Source organism: Mustela nivalis (assembly GCF_964662115.1).
Source record: "Mustela nivalis genome assembly, chromosome: 19".
In the NCBI taxonomy this organism is placed as follows: Eukaryota; Metazoa; Chordata; class Mammalia; order Carnivora; family Mustelidae; genus Mustela; species Mustela nivalis.
In genome coordinates, this window is record NC_139038.1 from 6,145,625 (window position 1) to 6,165,863 (window position 20,239).

Genomic DNA, 20,239 nt, shown 5'->3' on the forward strand with positions numbered 1-20,239 from the left:
AAAGATTTTATTTATTTATTTGTCAGAGAAAGAGCGAGCGAGAGTGAGCACAGGCAGACAGAGTGGAAGGCAGAGTCAGAGGGTGAAGCAGGATCCCTGCGGAGCAAGGATCCCAATGTGGGACTCGATCCCAGGACGCTGGGATCATGACCTGAGCCAAAGGCAGCTGCTTAACCAACTGAGCCACCCAGTTGTCCCCAGGCATAGATCTTTAAACTCTGTCTCCTTTAGGTGGTCGGCTCTTAGAAGCTCAGTCTCTTCCTGGAGTGTTGGGTTTTAGAAGCAGCTGCCCTGGGGCACCTGGAAGGCCCAGTTGGTCAAGAGTTCGACTCCTGGTCTCGGCTCAGATCCTGATCTCAGGGTCGTAAGACTGACCTGCGTCAGGCCCCCACGTCAGGCCCCACACTCAACGGGGAGTCTCCTCCCCTGCCCTTTTGCACCCCACTCCTACTGAGCAGGTGCACCTGCACACTCTCTCTTCCTCTCTAAAAGAAATAAAATCTTAAAAAGCAGAGCAGCTAGTTTTGAAGGAGGAGGCACCCTCTTTGCTTTAAAAGGAATAGTTTGATCCCTCTCCTGGATGTGGAATATCTACTCGTTTTATTAATAAATAAGAATTAGATGGGGCACCTGGGTGGCTCAGTGGGTTAAGCCTCTGCCTTTGGCTCAGGTCATGATCTCAGAGTCCTGGGATCGAGCCCTGCATCAGGCTCTCTGCTCAGCAGGGAGCCTGCTTCCCCACTCTTTCTCTGCCTGCCTCTCTGCCTACTTGTGATCTTTCTCTCCGTCAAATAAATAAAATCTTTTAAAAAGAGAGAGAATTAGAATTTTCTTCTCTGTTGCTAAACACTAGATCATGTAGTGATAATCGTTTCCTTCCGTCATTCTGTGTGAACAAATTACCAACTTGGATGTGACTCGTCTGCTTTTTCATGGGCATATCCCAAATGGTCAGTAATTTGGCTTGGAGGCTGGTTCGATGACAGGATTTTGGCTGTGACTTCTCAGAAGCTTCCCACAGAAATAAGGTTTGTTACTTTCTGGGAATGGGTCCTATAAACCACTGTGTCAGCAAGTTCCACACCGTGGCCCTGACAGTATTCTTACTCTGGACGAGCAAGGCAGCCAGGCAGCCCTCCTGCACGGAGGAATGGCAGGCTCTGATTCCTTAGAATCTTCTACAGTCTTTCTTATTATTGCTGCTTGAAGTTCGTGCTTTCATTCTGCTTCCCACAATCTGAACAGGAGAGCAAAACAGTGACCTTTTCATAGTGTTTTTGGTTTTTTTCTTTTTCTTTTTTTTTTTCTTTTCCATAGCGTCACTTAAAGAGAGATCTGGTCCAGTTAATCTGCTTGTTGTTTTTTCTGGAACTCCAGATTATTTAAATAATTACAAACTTCCAGGAAACAGACTAAAGTTTGACTTGCAAAAAGTAACAAGTTTGTAAGAGTTGTGTTTGTTGGATTTCCTGTAATCATTTGACCTTTTGGTTTTACCCGTTCGTGTTTTGTCTTGCAGGATGTAGAGATTGATATCGAGCTGGCTCCTGGAGACCAGACCAGCACGCCCAAAACCAAAGAGCTTTCTGAGAAGGACATTGGGAACCAGCTGCACATGTTAACCAACAGACACGACAAATTCCTCGATACTCTCCGAGAAGTAAAGGTCTGTGTGCGGGTTCGGGGGGATGGTGCCGCTTCTTTCTCCTAAAGATGTTGACTCCTCAGGCAAGGCTACTCCACAGCAGTGTGAAGTCGTCTTCTACAAATTACAGTTAACTTTCTTTCATTTCTCAATTGACGCCGTTATAGTTGTGTGAGACTCTGGAGAGGTTATTCTGTGCAAAAGATTTTAGAAAGAACTTACAATATCTCACAGGAGAAAATAAGAAAAAGTTAATTTTCCCACTGCTACCCCTTGAAAGAAATGGAAAAATGGTTTACCAAATCCACGATGAGACATGGCTGGATTATTTTTCAGATGCAATCAAAAAGGAGAAAATGAGAATAGGGTAACATGGTGAGTGGAGTCCACCCCTCTGTGCAGGGAGAAGTTCCCCAGAAGCATCTGTTTTGAGATTTAGCCAGGTAGAAACTCCCACTCCTACAAAGTCTGAGATTAATTGTAGGTATGCTAATTTTAAAGACTAAAAATCTAGGGTTGCCTAGGTGGCTCAGTTGTTTAGCATCTGCCTTCAGCCCAGGTCATGATCTCAGGGTCCTCGGATCGAGCTCTGCCTTGGGCTCCCTGCTCAGTGGGGAGCCTGCTTCACACTCTGGCCGTGACCCCCGTTTATACTCTCTCTCTCCAATAAAATCTTTAAAAAGTTAAGGCTCCATAAACAAGTTGCTTTTGATGTGTATTACAAAGAAACAGTGATGATTCCATTTATACCTTGAGTTAGGTGAAAAAATTAGAGGGAAGCTACCTATTACAGATAGTTTCTGCATTTAAACGTCTCTAGTGATCGATCCTGAGTTTATGCATTAAATCAGCCTTTGAACTTCTGAGTGGTAGTTGTGCTATTTGTGTGTGGAGAAACATTCAAAACTCGGTCTCCTGTTGCACGGAACTGGAAGCAGAGTGTTCTTACACGACCATGTAAGGGTCTCTTGTTCACAACCGGAAGACCTTACTAGGCCCCTGTCCCTGCTCTCATCACTGCCAGAAGGTGGGATGATGGATCACTGCCCCCAAACCTGAAGGCCTTTCTTGGCTAACAGTCATCAGGATGAGTTGCCATGTAGATCCTGCCTTACTGGGAGCCTTGGCATAAGCTTGATGATCATCTCGTTGGGGAAGATCAGTCAGAGTACATTTTAGCCGTGCTAGACAATCGAAGGAAACAGACAAGGGTAGCCATCGCTCGTGGGGCTTGGGTTCTAGTGGGGGCAAGGAGTAAACGGAAAGAAGTAAAATCAGTATGTACTCTGTCAGGTGGTGAGTGCTCTGGGGAACAGGGAAGCAGCGGGGAGGCTTAGGGAGTTAGAGGGCATGGCGGTGGTCTTCACATTTTTTTTCCTTTTTGATGGTCCAATCCCATTTAAACATTTTTTTAATTAAATTCAGATAATTAACATATACTATATTACTGGTTTCAGAGGAACAGACCTGTGATTTATGCCTTATCCTATAACACGCAGTGCTTATTACATCACATGCCATCACTGTCCATCAGCCAGTGACCCCCCCCCACCTCCCTCCCCTCCAGCAACCCTCAGTTTGTTTCCTGTGATTGAGTCTCTCATGGTGTGTCTCCCTCTCTGGTTTCATCTTATTTTTTCCTCTCTTCCTCTATGATCCTCTGTTTTGTTTCTTAAATTCCACATATCAGTGAGATTATATGATAATTCTCATTCTCTGATTGACTTATTTCCCTCAGCGTAATACCCTTTGGTTCATCCACATCGTTGCAGATGGCAGGAGTGTTCCTGTTATTATATCATGTGTGTATGGAAGCTGGTTTTTGCAGAGCAAAGTAGGGTTATAAGTCCCTGCATTTGCAAGTCAGTTCCTCCCTGACATTTTCATTCCTGAAGCTCTTCTACCTGTGAAGTGGTCAGGGGCCAGCGGGCGCCTCCAGGTTCTTTGTTTCTAAGTCTGGAGGGACTAGGGGGCATTGAACAGGTCTTTCCTAAAACCGGGCAAGCCTGATCTTGTCTCTGTTGTGGGTCTCTGCTCCCAGAACTGACCCATCTTACTCGAGGTGGGAAATCTGTTGAAGCAAGTGTCCCCTCCCTGTCTCCGCCACAGTGTCCCCTCTCTGTCTCCCTGGCGCTGAGGGCTGCCACAGAGCCCACACCTTTCACCTCTCCCTGTGGTCGCAGGAGAATGAGGACAAGCCAGGAGCCTGTAGAATCCCCGACCTGTGCTCGAGATGAGCATTTTTTTTTTAAGATTTTATTTATTTATTTGACAGAGAGTGGAGATCACAAGTAGGCAGAGAGGCAGGCAAAGAGAGAGGGGGGAAGCAGGCTCCCTGCGGAGCAGAGAGCCCAATGCAGGGCTCGATCCCAGGACCCTGGGATCATGACCTGAGCCGAAGGCAGTGGCTTAACCCACTGAGCCACCCAGGCGCCCCGAGACGAGCATTTTCATCGGCCGGTCTGTGACTGCTTGTGGCCCTTCAGTGTTTCGGCCTCTGCTAAATGACCCGGGCCGGAAGGTTGCCGACACGCTGGCTGGGGAGGACGGAGCCGCCACATGGGGTTATCCAGGTTCACGGGGCGGCCTGAGCACCAGCCAGGAGCATCCTTCACTGAAGCATTTTCCCTGAAATATTTCTGCCTTTGCTTTTTGCATTTTCGGTTAGACATGAATCTGAGGGTGATTTCTTTTCTTGGGTTTGCAGTCAGAGAAAGGAAAGCATAATCATGAATTCTCCATCTTTGAACCCCCAACTCCGTGGGGAGGCAGGTCCTATGGGCACAGTGGCTTCAAGCTGCCTAGAAACCTGCCTGTTCATAAGGAATCCTGGCAGCTAATTCAGACTTTGAGACACAGCAAAGCTATGGACAGAGTCAGAGGCAGCTGTGGATTTGGTTCCCTTTTGGGGCCCTTCGTTTCCAACCCTGGCCCCTTTCGCGGGGTTGGCCCATTCCAGGCCAGGCCGCTCGCTCCCTGTCCGCCTGTCCCCCGCCGTCAGCTGCCGAGACCTCTCACTTCTTGATCTATTCTTCAGAACTGTGTTTCTTGGCCAGTGACTCACCTCCCACGCGTGTGCTCCTCCCCTTTCCTCTTCTGCGTCGCCAGCGGCCTCGTTTGGCTGGCCCCCCGTGCCTCCCGTCCTCACTCCACATCAGCGTGGAGCTCGTACCTCGCAGACGAGGTTAGAAAATGCCCTTGAACGTTAAAAAATGTAGGCAGGAAGCTGGCTGCTAGGCACACTGTGAGTGCTCCGAATCTGTGTTTTTGCTCTGACCTGACACTTGCTCAGTCTCCGCAAGTGCGGAAGTGGAGGAGCGTCCGCCGAAGCACGGGTCGGGAGTGTCCTGTGTGTGGACACGTGGGCTCCCACGTGGCTCCACGACTCTCTGTTCTTTCTGTAGACGGGAGCCCTGCTCAGCGCCTTTGTCCAGCTGTGTCACATCTCCACGACACTGGCAGAGAAGACGTGGGTCCAGCTTTTCCCCAGATTGTGGAAAATTCTGTCTGACAGACAGCAGCACGTGAGTATATGTTTTAAATCCCGTTTTGGAAGACGTAGTTTTAGCAGTTGATAAACATCTCTGAATCACCTTATTAAGTTTCACGGGGCGAGGAGACCGCTGGCCTTTATCTGACGGTGCGTTCTCCAGAATGCTGCCAGATGCTGCGTGAGTGTGAGGCCGCGTTTTGAGTGGAGACATGACGTGCTCTTGGGTTTCAGGCTCTGGCTGGTGAGATCAGCCCGTTCCTGTGCAGCGGCAGCCACCAGGTGCAGCGGGACTGTCAACCCAGCGCCCTCAACTGCTTCGTGGAGGCCATGTCCCAGTGCGTCCCCCCGATTCCCATCCGGCCCTGCGTGCTGAAGTACTTGGGGAAGACGCACAACCTTTGGTTCCGCTCCACATTGATGCTTGAGCACCAGGCTTTTGAAAAAGGTCTGAGCCTGCAGATTAAGCCGAAGCAAACAACGGAATTTTATGAGCAGGAGAGCATAACTCCGCCTCAGCAGGTGAGGCCGCCTCCTCTTCCCGGTCCCGTCGTCCCTACCAGGGTCCTCCCTGCCTCGGGAATCCTCTCCCCAGTGATTTTAAATGGCAGCACAGTGAAGTTGCCTTATTGGGAAGAAAACGTTTTTGTCCCGAGCACTCAAGAATCCACGCTGTGTTTTCAGGAGATACTGGATTCCCTGGCCGAACTGTACTCTCTGTTACAAGAGGAAGATATGTGGGCTGGTTTGTGGCAGAAGCGTTGCAAGTATTCGGAGACGGCGACGGCCATTGCTTACGAGCAGCACGGATTCTTCGAGCAGGTAGCCGCCGTCCCGTGTCCAGTGACGTGGCCGGGCCACATGGCTAAGGAGAGGCCGTTTCTAATGATCTCAAGTCGGAGTTCACGTTAGATAACTTCACTGATTTATTTCCAGTGTTTACCCTACATAGAAAGGCTCTTTGATTGAAGTCTCTAGTGTAAGAGAAACCTACGTTATATGACACGAACATTTTTGAAACTCGGTCGTGAAGCCTTTACCATTAGTTGCTAACGTGGATGTTTTTTATCTGCACTCAGTGGTCCTGTCGGAAATGGCAGATAGATTGTAGTTTGTGTTTAAACGTTAATTCTCGTGTCTGTCCTTTCATTGAAGTGTGGCCCCGTCCCAGGATATGGTTCTCAGCCCCCAAACTCTAGAAGCACGGGCATGAGCTGTGGCCTATTCTGTCCTTACTGAAGGACGGAGAGCTGCATCCCGGGGCTAGGCAGTCTCCACTCTGTCCGTTCTGTGGGGTGTTACGTGCCACTCTGTTCCGTGTGCGAGCAGAGCCTCAGGGGCAGTGATCTTCTAGAGAAGAGGGCAGGGCACCCCCAGGCTCGAGTTCCCGCTTGCCCTAAATAACCGAGAGCATTATTGACTTCTTCAGGCCCAAGAATCCTACGAAAAGGCAATGGACAAAGCCAAGAAGGAGCATGAGAGGAGTAACGCCTCCCCCGCTATCTTCCCGGAGTACCAGCTGTGGGAGGACCACTGGATTCGGTACGCCACAGTGCTCGGCTGCTCAGGACTCTCTTAAGGGAACTGGGGTGGAGGGGGAGGGGAGTGTTTGAAATTGTCTTGTAATGAGTGCTTTTAAAAGGGGACTTTGCTATTTTCTTTATGGCCTTATAAAGAAAAGAAGCACCTCAGAAGAGCATTTAATCCATGAGTAATTAAAAGCATCCATTGGAGAAAGAACAGATGATCTCTGCCTCCCCACTGGCTCTGGTGCTTAGGGCTTCTGCCATGTGGTGGGCGGCCCTCGGTGTCCTGGGGAGCCGTTTCCTTCAGGGATCAGGGGGGCTCACCGCAATGGGGCACCTTGGGACCTCACCTTTTGCCCTATGGGGGGAAAATATTTTTTGCAACCCACAACTGAAAATCTTATCCCTTGCCCTTTCTGAATCCGTGAGTGTTTTGTTGAGTGAACATCTGCTCTTGAATCCCTGGTCTTCCAGATGCTCTAAGGAGTTGAACCAGTGGGAAGCCTTGACAGAATATGGCCAGTCCAAAGGTCACATTAACCCTTACCTGGTCCTGGAGTGTGCTTGGCGGGTGTCCAACTGGACCGCCATGAAGGAGGCATTGGTGCAGGTGAGACCACTCTCCCCCACTGGTGGTTCTCCCAGGCTCGGGTGGTGTGGACCTCCAGAGAGTTCTCTTTGCTTGGAGCAAGCTGGGCGTTTTGGCAGGTGAAAGACAGCTGTTGGGAAGCAGGTATTATTTTCAGTTCTCTAACACCTTTTCCACACTTGTTCACTTTGGGAGCTGCAGGAAGAATTAGTTTAGCGTGATGGGTCTGGTGCGGATTTGCCGCTGGAGGTGAACACGGCGAGGGTGAACCACGTGTCGGGCCTGGTGGGTTCGTCGTGGCTGTCAGCAGCCGTGTCCTAAGTGAGGCAGTGTTCTCTTCCAAGCATGTTTGTTAATGGACGTGAAGGAACCCAGGATCATTAAGCTGAGTCAGGAACTTGGTTGAGCACCACTTTTTTTTTTTTTTTTTTTTTTTTAATTAAACTCCATTCAGAGGATTCAGTGCACAGCGGGAGCATGGTCACAGAGGCCCTGTTCCCTTTTCCCCGCTGGGGGGACCCGAAAGCCACAGTGTGGGACAGCACAGCTCTGTGTCATCTGAGCCCCACGATACATTATTTTTGCCTTAAATGGTCTTCCAAAGCGGCCATTCTCGCTACCCCTCCTCATTTCCTGCATCTGGGCCTTCCCTCATACTCTCCCTCGGCCCTCTGCCTGCTTCTGCTCCTCATTTCCACCTTTCTGGCGTGGGGATTGTGGCTGGGCTGGAGGCGGAGGGCGTGCTGCCATCTCACCTGCTCTCTGCCCGGCCGGGCTTCGGGCTTTGGTGACGCTCACGCCAGGGATTCTCCTTTCCTCTTGTAATTCGGAGATGACTTCAAAAGCACACTGAGATCGGAGAGCGACTGTCTTTGAAATGATGAACGTGAAATTTTAACCTCTGTTGTAGCTACCATGTTCGTGTCGTTACTGGTGTCGCTTTTTAACGAACACGTGGAAGATGGTGGAACCGAGCTGACGAACCACCGAGGGCGGGGACAGCCCCGGGCTTGACTTTGGGGTTGGGATCTGGAAATGGCCTGTCTGATGCAGGGAGTTTATTCCAGAGATGACCCATTGCTTGTATTATTTCTGACAAAACACATTTACAGTGAGTTGTTCTCTTCCTTGATCTGCTAGATGTTTCTGCTGAGTAAATATTTACAGCTCACTCTGCTCTTTCTTCTCCCCTCGCGGGGTTTTCCTTCGCTGGGTGCAGGCGGTGTCAGGCGTCATGCATGTCAGCCGTAGGCCTGAGAAGTGTTTTTTCTTTCCTTTTTTAAGATTTTATTTATTTATTTGACAGACAGAGATCACAAGTAGGCAGAGGTGGGGGGAAAGCAGGCTCCCCGCTGAGCAGAGAGCCCGATGCAGGGCTCGATCCCAGGACCCTGGGATCATGACCTGGGCCAAAGGCAGAGGCTTTAACCCACTGAGCCACCCAGATGCCCCGAGTTTTTTCTTTTAGAAACCCTTAATCGCTTTCTAAAAATTGTGCCTACTGATTAGAAAAATGCTCATTCAGAGTTTTGGTCCAAGTAGGTGGTCCAAAATTATTTACTCACTTACTGATAATTCAAAATTCCTTCTGTTTTTGTTTAGTGTGCATTATGGTTTCAGGGCTGCTTGGTTCGGTGTAATCGACGGGGTAGCTTGTTCCAGGGGGTGGGAAGTGAGCGATGCCTTTGTTCTCAGTGTTCCAGGGATGGATGATGTGGTGATTGACAAAGGCCTATCTTGAGTAGTGTTGAAGCCCAGAAAATGTGCGATTGGTGTGATTTTAGCGGATTGTGATGGAAGCAGATGTTTTGACAAGTTTGTCTTCCTAAATTTCTTCATCGTTGGATTCTTGAGATCTGAGAGAGGCCATGAATGTGAATGTGCTTTAGAGAAGTAAGATGTCAAAAAAACAAACCAGAGGGTCACATAATGCAGGATGGCCCCGTCATCATCCTGGTCCTTGTGTCACTTAATATTTTGGCACAAAACTGTGGATGGTTTTTATTACTGCCTGGAGACGCTTCAGGATGAATAGCCTTTCTTCTCCTACACAGAAATGATTTTTGAAAAGACCTTAATTTTTATCATTTATGTTTTTAAATGCTCTGGACAGAATTGATAAAGTGAGACCAGTTTTAATGCTTCCTTGAGAGGGGGATGGGCAGACAGAGCTTTTGAGGGCTGAAGGGGGAGCACGGGGAGCCTTTATGTGGAGGCGCACGTTGTCGGGGGGAAAGGGGCAGGGGCTAGAGCCGAGGAGAGAGAATGTGACAGCTCCGGGCTCAGTGTAGTTCATGAGAGAGCTGACAGGCGGGATGTGAGAGACCTGGGGGAAATTTTATAGTAGGCGGCGGAGTGCAGCTTTTGAGGAACAGTCAAGTTCATGTTCTCTCATATTCTTATCAACTGGAATCATTGCCTTTTGCTTCCTTGTCTAATGTGGAACAAGTTAGATTGATTTCCCAGGATAACAATATGAATTGGAAGCAACTCAAAATTATATTTATCAGAGTGGCGACAAACATATATTGAATGCTGCGGAAATTCACTGGCTGACTTTGTAGCCAAGGGATGTTTGTTAATCAGGTCTGTCACATCAGTGTTCATCTGTTTCTCTCCTTTCTGGAACTGCTGATGACTCAAAGTGAAGAACCTGTAGAGACTGGCTACTCACTAGAATTTAGAAAAGGAGAGTGTCCAGAAATGCAATCTAAATTCAGGACTTCTCCAAAGAAAATAAGTGTCTGTTCGTAGCTTAATTCCTGCTTACCACTTTGCACGATTGGCTACAAAAAAATTGGCTTGCATTTTTGACCCTTTGTACGGACAAGTTTGCCTTGTTACTTCCCATGTAATGTTCTTTTCCCCACCAGGTGGAAGTAAGTTGTCCCAAAGAGATGGCGTGGAAAGTCAACATGTACCGCGGGTACCTGGCCATCTGCCACCCTGAAGAGCAGCAGCTCAGCTTCATCGAGCGCCTGGTGGAAATGGCCAGCAGTCTGGCCATCCGCGAGTGGCGGCGGCTTCCCCACGTCGTGTCCCACGTGCACACGCCTCTTCTTCAGGTGGGTGTGGTGAACGCACCGAGCTGGACGGCAGGGAGGAAAGTCTGTCCACTTGTCTCATCCTCAGTAAAAGGAAGGCAGAGTCAAAATATAGAGTAATGTTCTCATTTCTGGAGCTTCCATGGGATTTGAATGACAGGTGACCTGTCAGGAGCGATTTTGATGTTTCTCGGTTTTGCTCCAGGCGTTTTCGTTAACGGCCAGCATAGCCCATCAGTGCGATGCCGCTGCGCATCCTCTGAGACTCTCGTGGGTGCCGCCGACAAGCCTCTTCCTTGCTGGGCCATCTGCATGGTTTCTGACAGTTCATTCCCACCACACAGGCCACCATGCACTTGCTTGGCTTTGATGCAGTCTCTCGCACAGCCCTCAGCAAAGGCTGAGCGGCTTCGTGGTCTGGTCTTTAGGGACATCTCGGGCTAACTGGTTGACCACTAAGGCACCCAGGCAGAGACTTCAGTGGTCACGTTCCATAAATAATAGAGACTTGACCGAGTCAGTACCAACATACTTACCGTGGGGGTCCCAGAGGGAGTGGGGCCAGAAAAAGGGGCAAAAGGAATGTTGGAAAAATAATGGCTGAAAGCTGCCGAAATTTGATAAACCAATTTCATTTTCAAAGCAGATACACAAAGGAGCATATGAGCGTGGGAAAAATTGCTTACCAGCATCAGTCAGTAAAGAAATGCAGATCAAAACCACGGTGAAGTACTACTTTACTCCCACTACCCTTCTAGAATAAAGACTATCACGAGCATTGATGAGGATGTGGGAAAATTGGAACCCACGTATACTGGTGGGATTGTAAGGTAGACTGGAAACAAGTCTGACAGTTCCTCAAAATACTAAGTACAGTTTCCATCCTACACACACACACTTGCACACCCATGTTCACAGCAGCAATACCCATAATGGCCAAAGTGTGGAAACCGCCCAAATGACCGTCAGCTGATGATTAAATAAAAAGTGGCAGATCCAGGCAGCGCACTGTTCTGCAGCAATAAAAAGGGACGAGTACTGAGCCTTACCGTGGCGTGGTGAGCCTTAGAACGTGCTGGGTGGAGAAGCCAGCAGAGGGCCATGCTCTGTGTCCTTCCCTCTCTGCGGAGCGTCTGGGAGGGGGAGATGCATGGAGACAGAACTCAGATCAGTGGTTGCCTCCTGCGGGGGGCGGGGGGAGCGGGAGAGAGGGAGGTTTCAGAAAGCTGGAGGTAATGAGCGGAACTTGAGGTGCGGCCGGAAAGCGGTGGTCCTTGCAGGCTGTATCTCCAGTTAAGATCGGTCAACAAGATGGCACGTGGAGGGTCTAGGTGCTGTGTTCGGGAGATTCTGACGAGCTTAGAACAAAGATTTGCCCCAGCGGAGCGTCCAGCTGGAGAGGACAGCCACGAGAAGCCCAGCTTCGTACCAGAGGGAGATTGGACAGAGAGGAATGCGGGATTTAGAAAAGGGAGGATTCTCCGTGGGAGGGAACGGAACCTCGCAGGTTCTTGGATAGGCTGTGCGTCGCGGCCAGTGCACTTGGAGCCAACAGTGCGTCTGGGGTGTTGAAGGTGGTGAACTAGACAATCTCCTAAGGGACGCGCTGGAAGACGGATTCGCCAGCCCAAAGGGATCACCCAGACCATGTGTGGGCCACGGGGTCTGAGTGTTGGTGGAAAGAGAGCCTGAGGGCAGGCGGGCCTGACCGTTCTGCTCTGAGCCCTTGGTAGGAGACCTCGACTTAGGTGGTGGCAAAAGGAATGAGAAAGAGTTTGGAGGTTCCGTGTTTGCAGGGTGTGCTACCTGCACCACTGTCCTCCCTCTTCTACGTTGCAGTAGCCACAGAGCTGAGCCTTGAGAAGTGGGGGGATCACAAGAGCCGAGTTGGGGGCAAAGAGTAAACGAAAGCGCGGAGCGAGAGTGCTTCCTCCAGGAAGTGCGTCGGGAGACCTTTGTAGTCTTCAGATTGCCGATGGACCCTGGTTGGTTTTCCTCATGTGCACTCACCGTGGGGTCCCTGATCCTGGTCCCGTTCAGGCAGCCCAGCAGATCATCGAACTTCAGGAAGCGGCGCAGATTAACGCCGGCCTCCAGCCCACCAACCTGGGCAGGAACAACAGCCTGCATGACATGAAGACGGTGGTGAAGACGTGGAGGAACCGGCTGCCCATCGTGTCAGACGACTTGTCGCACTGGAGCAGTGTCTTCATGTGGAGGCAGCATCATTACCAGGGTAAACCTACCTGGTCCGGCATGCATTCATCATGTAATTTCCCAGACGCCCCACTGTTCTGGTTTCATGTCTCGGTTTTGTTGTGTTTCCCCCCACCCCACCCCCCTTTATCAGATGTTCTATTTTCCGGTAGGCTTGGTCAGTGGTGGTTGGTCTGGGAAGGGTTGGGGGGAGGCAGTGAAAGATGGGGAGAGCCCCCAACCCGTTAACACTCATCCAGCTAGAGCAGAGTCGGTGCTGGGGGCGTGGGCCAGTAGGATCTGAGCTCTGGGGTTTGGTGCTCATTGTGAAGGGCCCACCCAAGGACAAGCTCTTAGGGGTGGCCTTGTGGAGCCTTCTGCGGTTTCGTTCATCCCCTCAACCTGCTGGGCATCTGGTAGAGCCACCGTCCTAATTCAGTTAGCCACGATGGTAACACCCAGTTCCATAGTCTATGCTGTTTACCTCTTCCTTTCGTATCACGTGTCTTCGGTGTGTAAAACCCAAGGGAAAGTAATGGGGGTTTATCACCGAGCTTCCTGTTTTCATGAGCCCATATGTACGTGTTTTTTATTTTTTATTTCAGCCTTGTTGTGGAACGCTTTGAGAAATGTTTGGCATGGCCTGATTGCTCTTTTCTTTGCTCTCTAGCTATTGTAACTGCCTATGAAAACAGTTCTCAGCATGACCCAAGTTCGAACAATGCCATGCTTGGTGTTCACGCGTCTGCCTCCGCAATCATCCAGTATGGGAAGATCGCCCGCAAACAGGGATTGGTCAACGTAGCTCTGGACATCCTAAGTCGCATTCATACGATCCCAACCGTGCCTATCGTGGATTGCTTCCAGAAGATACGACAGCAAGTCAAATGCTACCTCCAGCTGGCAGGAGTCATGGGAAAAAACGAGTGTATGCAGGTACAGTGAGCATGGGAGCCGTTGGCCGCCGCTCTGCTAAGGAGGGCCAGCAGGGCGCAGGTGCCCGTGGGGACTCCTAGTGCAGAGAGTGGGAGAGGAGGGTGAGAACTTGCCATAAACACGACGTTCGTGGGAAACTGTCCCTTCACCACCAGAAAGGGGAAGGAAACCACTTGAACATTTGACATAGTTTTTACGGTCTGCATTTGACACTGTCTTTGGTTGACGTGTTTAAGGAAAAGAAAATGAAAAAGTGTAGGAGTATGAGGATGTAAAGTAGATTTTGATGAAGTTCAGGGAAATATTAATAAAAACAATGGAATGGACTAGATATAGAAAGCTTTGGGAAAAATAGTACCTCTAAGGTATCCAGGACTGAATGTGACACTAGGTGATTCAGTTTATGTACGCTTGTCAGTCAAGAACTGTTAGTGGATGGCAAGGTCGACTGTCAGCTTCAAGTGCACTTGTCAGTGACCTTAGGACTTAGTGCCTAGATAAATATTTTAATGCAGTTATGACACTGTTGTCTAGAAATTTCAAGAAAATGTTTCCTGCTTTTGTTTTTTTAAACAGGGTCTTGAAGTGATTGAATCTACAAACTTGAAATACTTTACAAAAGAGATGACAGCTGAGTTTTATGCACTGAAGGGAATGTTCTTGGCTCAGATCAACAAGTATGTATGTTATACAGGAGGGAAAAATTTATCAGATTATTTAAATAGTTACAACTTGGAAGTCAGTGTGATTGGGTGACCGTTGTGAGGAGTGATAGTTGAGATGTTCTTGTCTCTGTGAAGACAGTAACTTAGAGTGGACGGATAAGCCAGTTTGATGGGTAGTACTTAAAAATGCTTTTTTAAAAAATGAGTTGCTTGAACACAGGACTGCTAGTGACATAGATTCATTTCCCCATTTTCGCAGCATGATATTTTGGACCAGAGCTGATACGATTCCTTTTATGGAGACAATTCCTGTTTTAGAGCAGGGGGTCAGGCTGCTGTGGCCCGCAGACCAAACCCAGCCAGCATCTGGTTTCTGTAAATGAGGTCTAGGAGCTCACCCACCCCCGCGGATGGGGTGTCTGTCTGCTTTCCCACGACAGAATTGAGTAGTTGTGCCAGAAACTGTGCAGCCCACAAAGCCTAAACCCATTTACTGTCTGGCCCATTCAGAAAAAGATCACAGAACCCTGTTTTAGAGAAATGAACATTAGGTAAAATTTTATAAAAAGTGGGCAAATGAGATAGGCTTAAAAGATGCTGTTCTTTGCCATATGTGGGACTGTAGAGCCCACTTTTCATATTTTCAGTAAAAAGCGTTGCATTTTTAGCTTATTTTAAATGATTGATTATTGTCAAGGTAAAAAGTCTTTTTTAAATTTTTTTTTTAATATTTTAAACTCACATGACCTAAGGTACACCATTTGGAAGTGTTAGTGGGCTTCAGGCATCCATGGTGTACAGCCATCACCGCCTGCTCGTTCTGAAACATTTGCATCATCCCCAAGAGAAACCACTTACCTGTTAGTGGTCCCTGCGTTTTCCCCTGCCTTTGTCTTCTGACAACCACTCATCTACTTTCTGTCTCTGTGATGGGCTGCTTCTGCGCATTTTGAGTGGAATCCTACAGTCTGTGGCCTTCTGTGCCTGGCTGCTTTCCCTCGGCATATGTTCTCAGGGGTCGCCTGTGCTGTGTCAAGGCGAAGTACTCCCGGGTGTGTCTGTAGGTTTCAGTCCAGGCAGCAATCAGTGAACATTTGGACTGTTTCCACATGTGACTCCTGTGAGTAACATTGCTGAGGACGTTCACATACAGGCTTTTGGGGAAGCCTTGGGCATATACTTAGGGGTGAAATTAATTGCTGGGTCCTGCGGGACTTCTTTGTCTGGTCAAGAAACCACCAGATGGTTTTCTACAGTGGCTGCGCCATTGTGTGTTCCCGCCAGCACCGTCCGTGGTTTCCAGCTTCTCCACGTCCCTGCCGGCCTGGGTCACCTTCCATTTCTCAGACTGCAGCTGTGCTCGTGAGGATGAAGGGGGGCCTTACTGGTTTTGACTGCCATCTTCCTGATGACCGGTGATGTTGAGCGTCTTTCCTGTGCTGTGTACGGGTCTTCTCCAGGGCAGCACTTGTTCGGTTATTTTGCCCATTTTTTAGCGGGTCATTTGGCTTTTTATCATCTGGCTCTAGTTCCCAGATGTTTGGCTGTGTCTCTGAGGTGTATGATTGTGGACATTTTCACGCTGTCTGCAGGCTGCCTTCTCACGTTCTCGGCGGTGCCCTTAACGCACAAAGCTTCTCATTTAGAAGTCCGGTGTATCTGTTTTCTCAGGTAGCTCGTGCTTTTGGTGTCATAGCTGAGATGCTATCACCTAACCCAAGGTCATAAGATTTACTCCTACGATTTCTTCAAAGAGGTTTAATTCTTAGAGTCAGGTCTTCAACCATTTTGAGTTAATTTTTATATGTGGCAGGAGATGGTGGTCCAGATACATTGTTTCGCACGTGTGTAGACTCTGTCCCGGCATCAGTCCTTGAAAAGACTTCTTTCCCCAGAGAATGGCCATGGCCTCCTTTTGGAAAAGCTGACCAGAAAAATAAAGGTTTATTTCTGGACACTCAGTTCTGTTCCACTGATGTACGTCCATCCTCGTGCTGGGGCCACACTGTGTCATTCGCTCTCCTTTGTAGCAAGGTTTGAAATCGGGAAGCGTTCTTCAACTTGATCCTTTTTCAGGATTGGCTTGACTGTTTGGAAGCCCTGACATTCAGCGTGAGTTTTAGGTTATTCATTTCTGCAAAAGAGGCAGTTGGAGTTCGAGTGATGATTGCATTGAATTGTGAAGGTTAATTTGGGGAGTTGCCTGTCACGAAAATACTAAACCTTCAGTTCATAGACATGATATGTTTATCTTTGTCTCATTTAACAGCGTGTTACAGTTTCTGGCATACAAGTCTTGCATTTCTTGGGTGCCTGGGTGGCTCAGTTGGTTAAGCAACTGCCTTCAGCTCAGGTCATGATCCTGGAGTCCTGGGATCGAGTCCCACATCGGGGTCCCAACTCCACGGGGAGTCTGCTGCTCCCTCTGACCTTCTCACTCGTGCTCTCTCTTACTGTCTCTCTTTCAAATAAATAAATAAAATATATTTTTTAAAAAGTCTTACATTTCTTATGCTGAATATATTCTTAATTTTTTTAAAAAAATATTTATTTATTTGACAGAGATCACAAGTAGACAGAGAGGCAGGCAGAGAGAGAGGAGGAAGCAGACTCCTTGCTGAGCAGAGAGCCCGATGTGGGGCTCAATCCCAGGACCCTGGGATCGTGACCTGAGCCGAAGGCAGAGGCTTTAACCCACTGAGCCATCCAGGCGCCCCTGTATTCTTAATTTTTGATGTTATTATAAGTTATTTTCCTAATTTTATTTCCAGATTCTCCATTGCTAAGGTAAAGAAATACAACTGAATTCTTACATTTTCAACTTCACCTACTGTTTACTTGCTCTGTTTTGTGTGTCTGTACTCTTTAAGGTTTTCTGTGTATACAGTTATGTCATCTGCGAGTAGAGATGGTTCTGCGTCTTCTTTCCAGTCTGGATGCTTTTACCTTTTTTCTTGACTAACTGCTCCTGCCTAGGACTTTTGGTGGTTAGTTCAGTAGAAGTGGTGAAAGTTCTTGCTGATTGGAGAGGAAACCTTTTACTCCTTCACTGTTGAATAAGATGATACCTGTGGGCTTTTCCTGTCTGACCTTTATTACGTTGAGGTAGTTTCCTCCCATACCTAGCTGTAGTTGGGTGTGTTTATCATGAAATGGTGTTGGATTTCATCAGATGCTTTTCCTGCACCCACTGAGAGGATCATGTTTTTCTTTTTCATTCTGCTGCCGTGATGCACGTGGGTTGATTTTTGTGTGTGTGTTGACCCACCACCTTGCATTGCTGTGATAAATCCCATTTGGTCATGGTGTATAATACTTCCACATGCACTTGGCTTTGGTTTGCGTTTATAATCACGAGGGATAGAAGTATCTAGTTGTCTTTTTTCTTGCACATTGTTGGAAGATGTAAAACCGTCATTTGCAGATAATAACATGATGTAGCCACTGTGGAAAATAGTTTGTGAGTTCCTCAAAAAATTAAACAGAATTATCATGTGACCCAGGAATTCCACTCTTACGTGTATGTACCTAGAAGAATTGAAAACAGGTGCTCAAGCGGGTCCTTAGTCATGAATGTTTGTAGCAGCACCGTCCACAGTAGCCAAAATGTCAGAACAACCCAAATGAATGGCTAAGCAAAAACCTGGTGTAGACCCACAAGGGAACAGTGTGAGACGCAAAAAGGAGTGACGTGCTGACACCCGCTGCAGCGTGGGTGGACCTCGAAAACCAGTCACGTCGTACGCGATCCCGTTTCTGTGAGGTATGCCGATGAGGTCTGTCTGTGGGGACAGAAGGCAGGTTGCTGGTCCCCAGGGACGGGAGGTTCAGGGAGACGGAGAGTGACTGCTCTGTGCTACGGGGTTTTCTTTGGGGATGACAGCAGCATCTTGGCACCTTAGAGAGTGCCAGTTGTAGAACATTTTGAACATCCTCAATGCCACTGAATTACTCATTTTAAAAATGATTGATTTTATGTTACGTGAAGCTCTCCAAAGAAAAATAATAATGCTTTGCTTTGTCTCTTCACAGATCTGAGGAAGCCAACAAAGCGTTTTCTGCAGCCGTGCAAATGCATGATGTGCTGGTGAAAGCCTGGGCCATGTGGGGCGATTATCTGGAGAACATCTTCGTGAAGGAGCGGCAGCTCCATCTGGGCGTGTCTGCCATTACGTGCTACCTGCACGCCTGCCGGCATCAGAACGAGAGCAAGTCAAGGAAGTACTTAGCCAAGGTGAGACAGGTAGAACCCATTTTCACCAAAGGCTGTTTGGGAGCCTTCAGGTTTGCAAGAGAAGCCAGCTCTGCTCATCCGTGTGGGGGTGAGGCATTATTTCCCACCTGCGTGGCCCGTTCCCACCAGCCTTCGCGGCATCTGTCCCAGTTCCATTTGAGAGCTAAGAAAACAAGAGACCTGATGTACTTGGGGCCCCAAGACTTTTTAAGCAGCAAAGCCGTGCCTGGAGTCGGTCCTGGGACTCGGTCCAGCGTTCTCTCTGGGACCTCACCCCGGACAGAGATTGCTGCAGACCAACGAGGAGGCTGCCGGGAGAACTTTCTGCCACACACCCGGTGATTCTCCCCCCCTCACCCGAAGGGGAGATGCCCACAGTCCCAGAGCTGCACAGCGCTAGTCGCAGGTGTCCAGCATGCCGGGGTTTCTGCACACGCTGTGGGGTGCGGTCACACTCGCTGGGTTCTTGGCCCCAGATCACCCCAGCGCAGCGCAGGGGCCGAGACTGGTGGCTGACAGGCACCTGCCCAGAGGTGACTGCCTAACAATGAGATTCCTTCTTAAGTGTTGCTGCCTCTCTCGTGTCTCTGGAAACACATACATAAAACCCAACATTCATCCTTGCAGAAAACTTAGGAAGAAGTTGTTCTGCTTTTCTGGTTTGTCCCATTAAAGATTTGGATTTCTTAGAATCCCGTCATGTCCAGATGTGCAACAAACATCAGCACCTAGTGTTAGCAGCTGACTCCAGAAACAACACGCCAGCTGTGGTGACGCAGGGACGCCCCCTAAATGTTTGACTCTGAATTTGCCTCCTTCTCGATGTAGTTGTTTCAGACATCCGTGGACACCCAGCCTCCAGCTTGTGGCCCCCTCGTTCCGGGGTGGTGTTCATCAGAGATTTTTAACAAGTCCATTTTGTTGTGGGGAGGTCATGAGTGTGAACTGGAAGGTTGGCGGGGCCTTGGGCCACTAGGTTGGTCGCTGGTGATTGGCGGTAATGCCTCTACCACGCAAGAGGCGTATTCACATTTGTGGTCTCGTCTACGGTTTATGCAGTTCGTTGAGCAATATCGCTGGCCCTTTTGTACATCTCCCCCCCCCATTGCCAGCAAGGCTATGCTGTGTCTGTTTTAATGTTGGGGAAAAGCCATTGATGAAGGGCCTCGTTTCCTTCAGCTCTGGGGTTTTCCTTCTGTCTTAGGTGCTGTGGCTTCTGAGCTTTGATGACGACAAGAACACTCTGGCCGACGCCGTGGACAAGTACTGCATTGGCGTGCCGCCCATCCAGTGGCTGGCCTGGATCCCGCAGCTGCTCACCTGCCTAGTCGGCTCCGAGGGGAAGCTGCTTCTGAACCTCATTAGCCAGGTGGGAGCAACAGGGTCTCTTTGCTCACGAGAAAATTAGGTCTTCATTTCACATGTAGGAAGCTGCACACATTAAAGTGTCACTTGATCTAAAGCGGAATTTAAAGTGATTGGAACAAAATAATCCAGAAATAATTATTTCGGAACGAAATAATCCGCTACATTATTAGAGTATTAAAATGCCAGTTTTTTTCCTTGCCTATGTTGCCACACAAAGATGCAAGTAAAACAGGTATTCTCTTAAAATTACTAGTGAATCCTCTGAATTAGTGACACGGATATCCAGTTGATACTTTGTAGCTAGCTGCCCTTCAGGCTGAAGTCCTTGTAATCATAGCGGCTGTCACCTTTTACTCTTCATGCCGTTCTTAGGGGTGAAAGTTGTGTGCCCTGGGGATGGGGTCGGGGTTGGGGGCGTGCACACACTGGGGTCCCAGAGGAAGGCTTTCGTGACCGTGATTTGAGATGGTTTCAGGTTGTCCCTCCCTGTGAGCCGCCCAGGGTTACAGGAAGGAACCCGATGGTGGGAATTTGGAGACAGTTCTG

General features: G+C 48.8%; 1 protein-coding gene across 22 annotated transcripts in view; it reads left to right on the forward strand.

Moving 5' to 3' along the window:
- TRRAP (transformation/transcription domain associated protein) overlaps positions 1 to 20,239 on the forward strand; it is a 113,065-nt gene that overhangs the window by 74,206 nt on the left and 18,620 nt on the right. For 16 of the 22 annotated variants that reach the window (XM_082712679.1, XM_082712681.1, XM_082712697.1 and 13 more), the window contains 12 exons: positions 1,520 to 1,666; positions 5,050 to 5,169; positions 5,370 to 5,657; positions 5,820 to 5,957; positions 6,565 to 6,677; positions 7,136 to 7,271; positions 10,124 to 10,315; positions 12,335 to 12,563; positions 13,161 to 13,426; positions 14,003 to 14,103; positions 18,124 to 18,325; positions 19,530 to 19,694. In XM_082712679.1, the coding sequence (XP_082568805.1) occupies positions 1,520 to 1,666; positions 5,050 to 5,169; positions 5,370 to 5,657; positions 5,820 to 5,957; positions 6,565 to 6,677; positions 7,136 to 7,271; positions 10,124 to 10,315; positions 12,335 to 12,563; positions 13,161 to 13,426; positions 14,003 to 14,103; positions 18,124 to 18,325; positions 19,530 to 19,694 (2,097 nt within the window). The remainder of the gene's footprint in view (positions 1 to 1,519; positions 1,667 to 5,049; positions 5,170 to 5,369; positions 5,658 to 5,819; positions 5,958 to 6,564; positions 6,678 to 7,135; positions 7,272 to 10,123; positions 10,316 to 12,334; positions 12,564 to 13,160; positions 13,427 to 14,002; positions 14,104 to 18,123; positions 18,326 to 19,529; positions 19,695 to 20,239) is intronic. The other 6 variants (XM_082712699.1, XM_082712686.1, XM_082712680.1 and 3 more) reach the window with 1 other exon arrangement.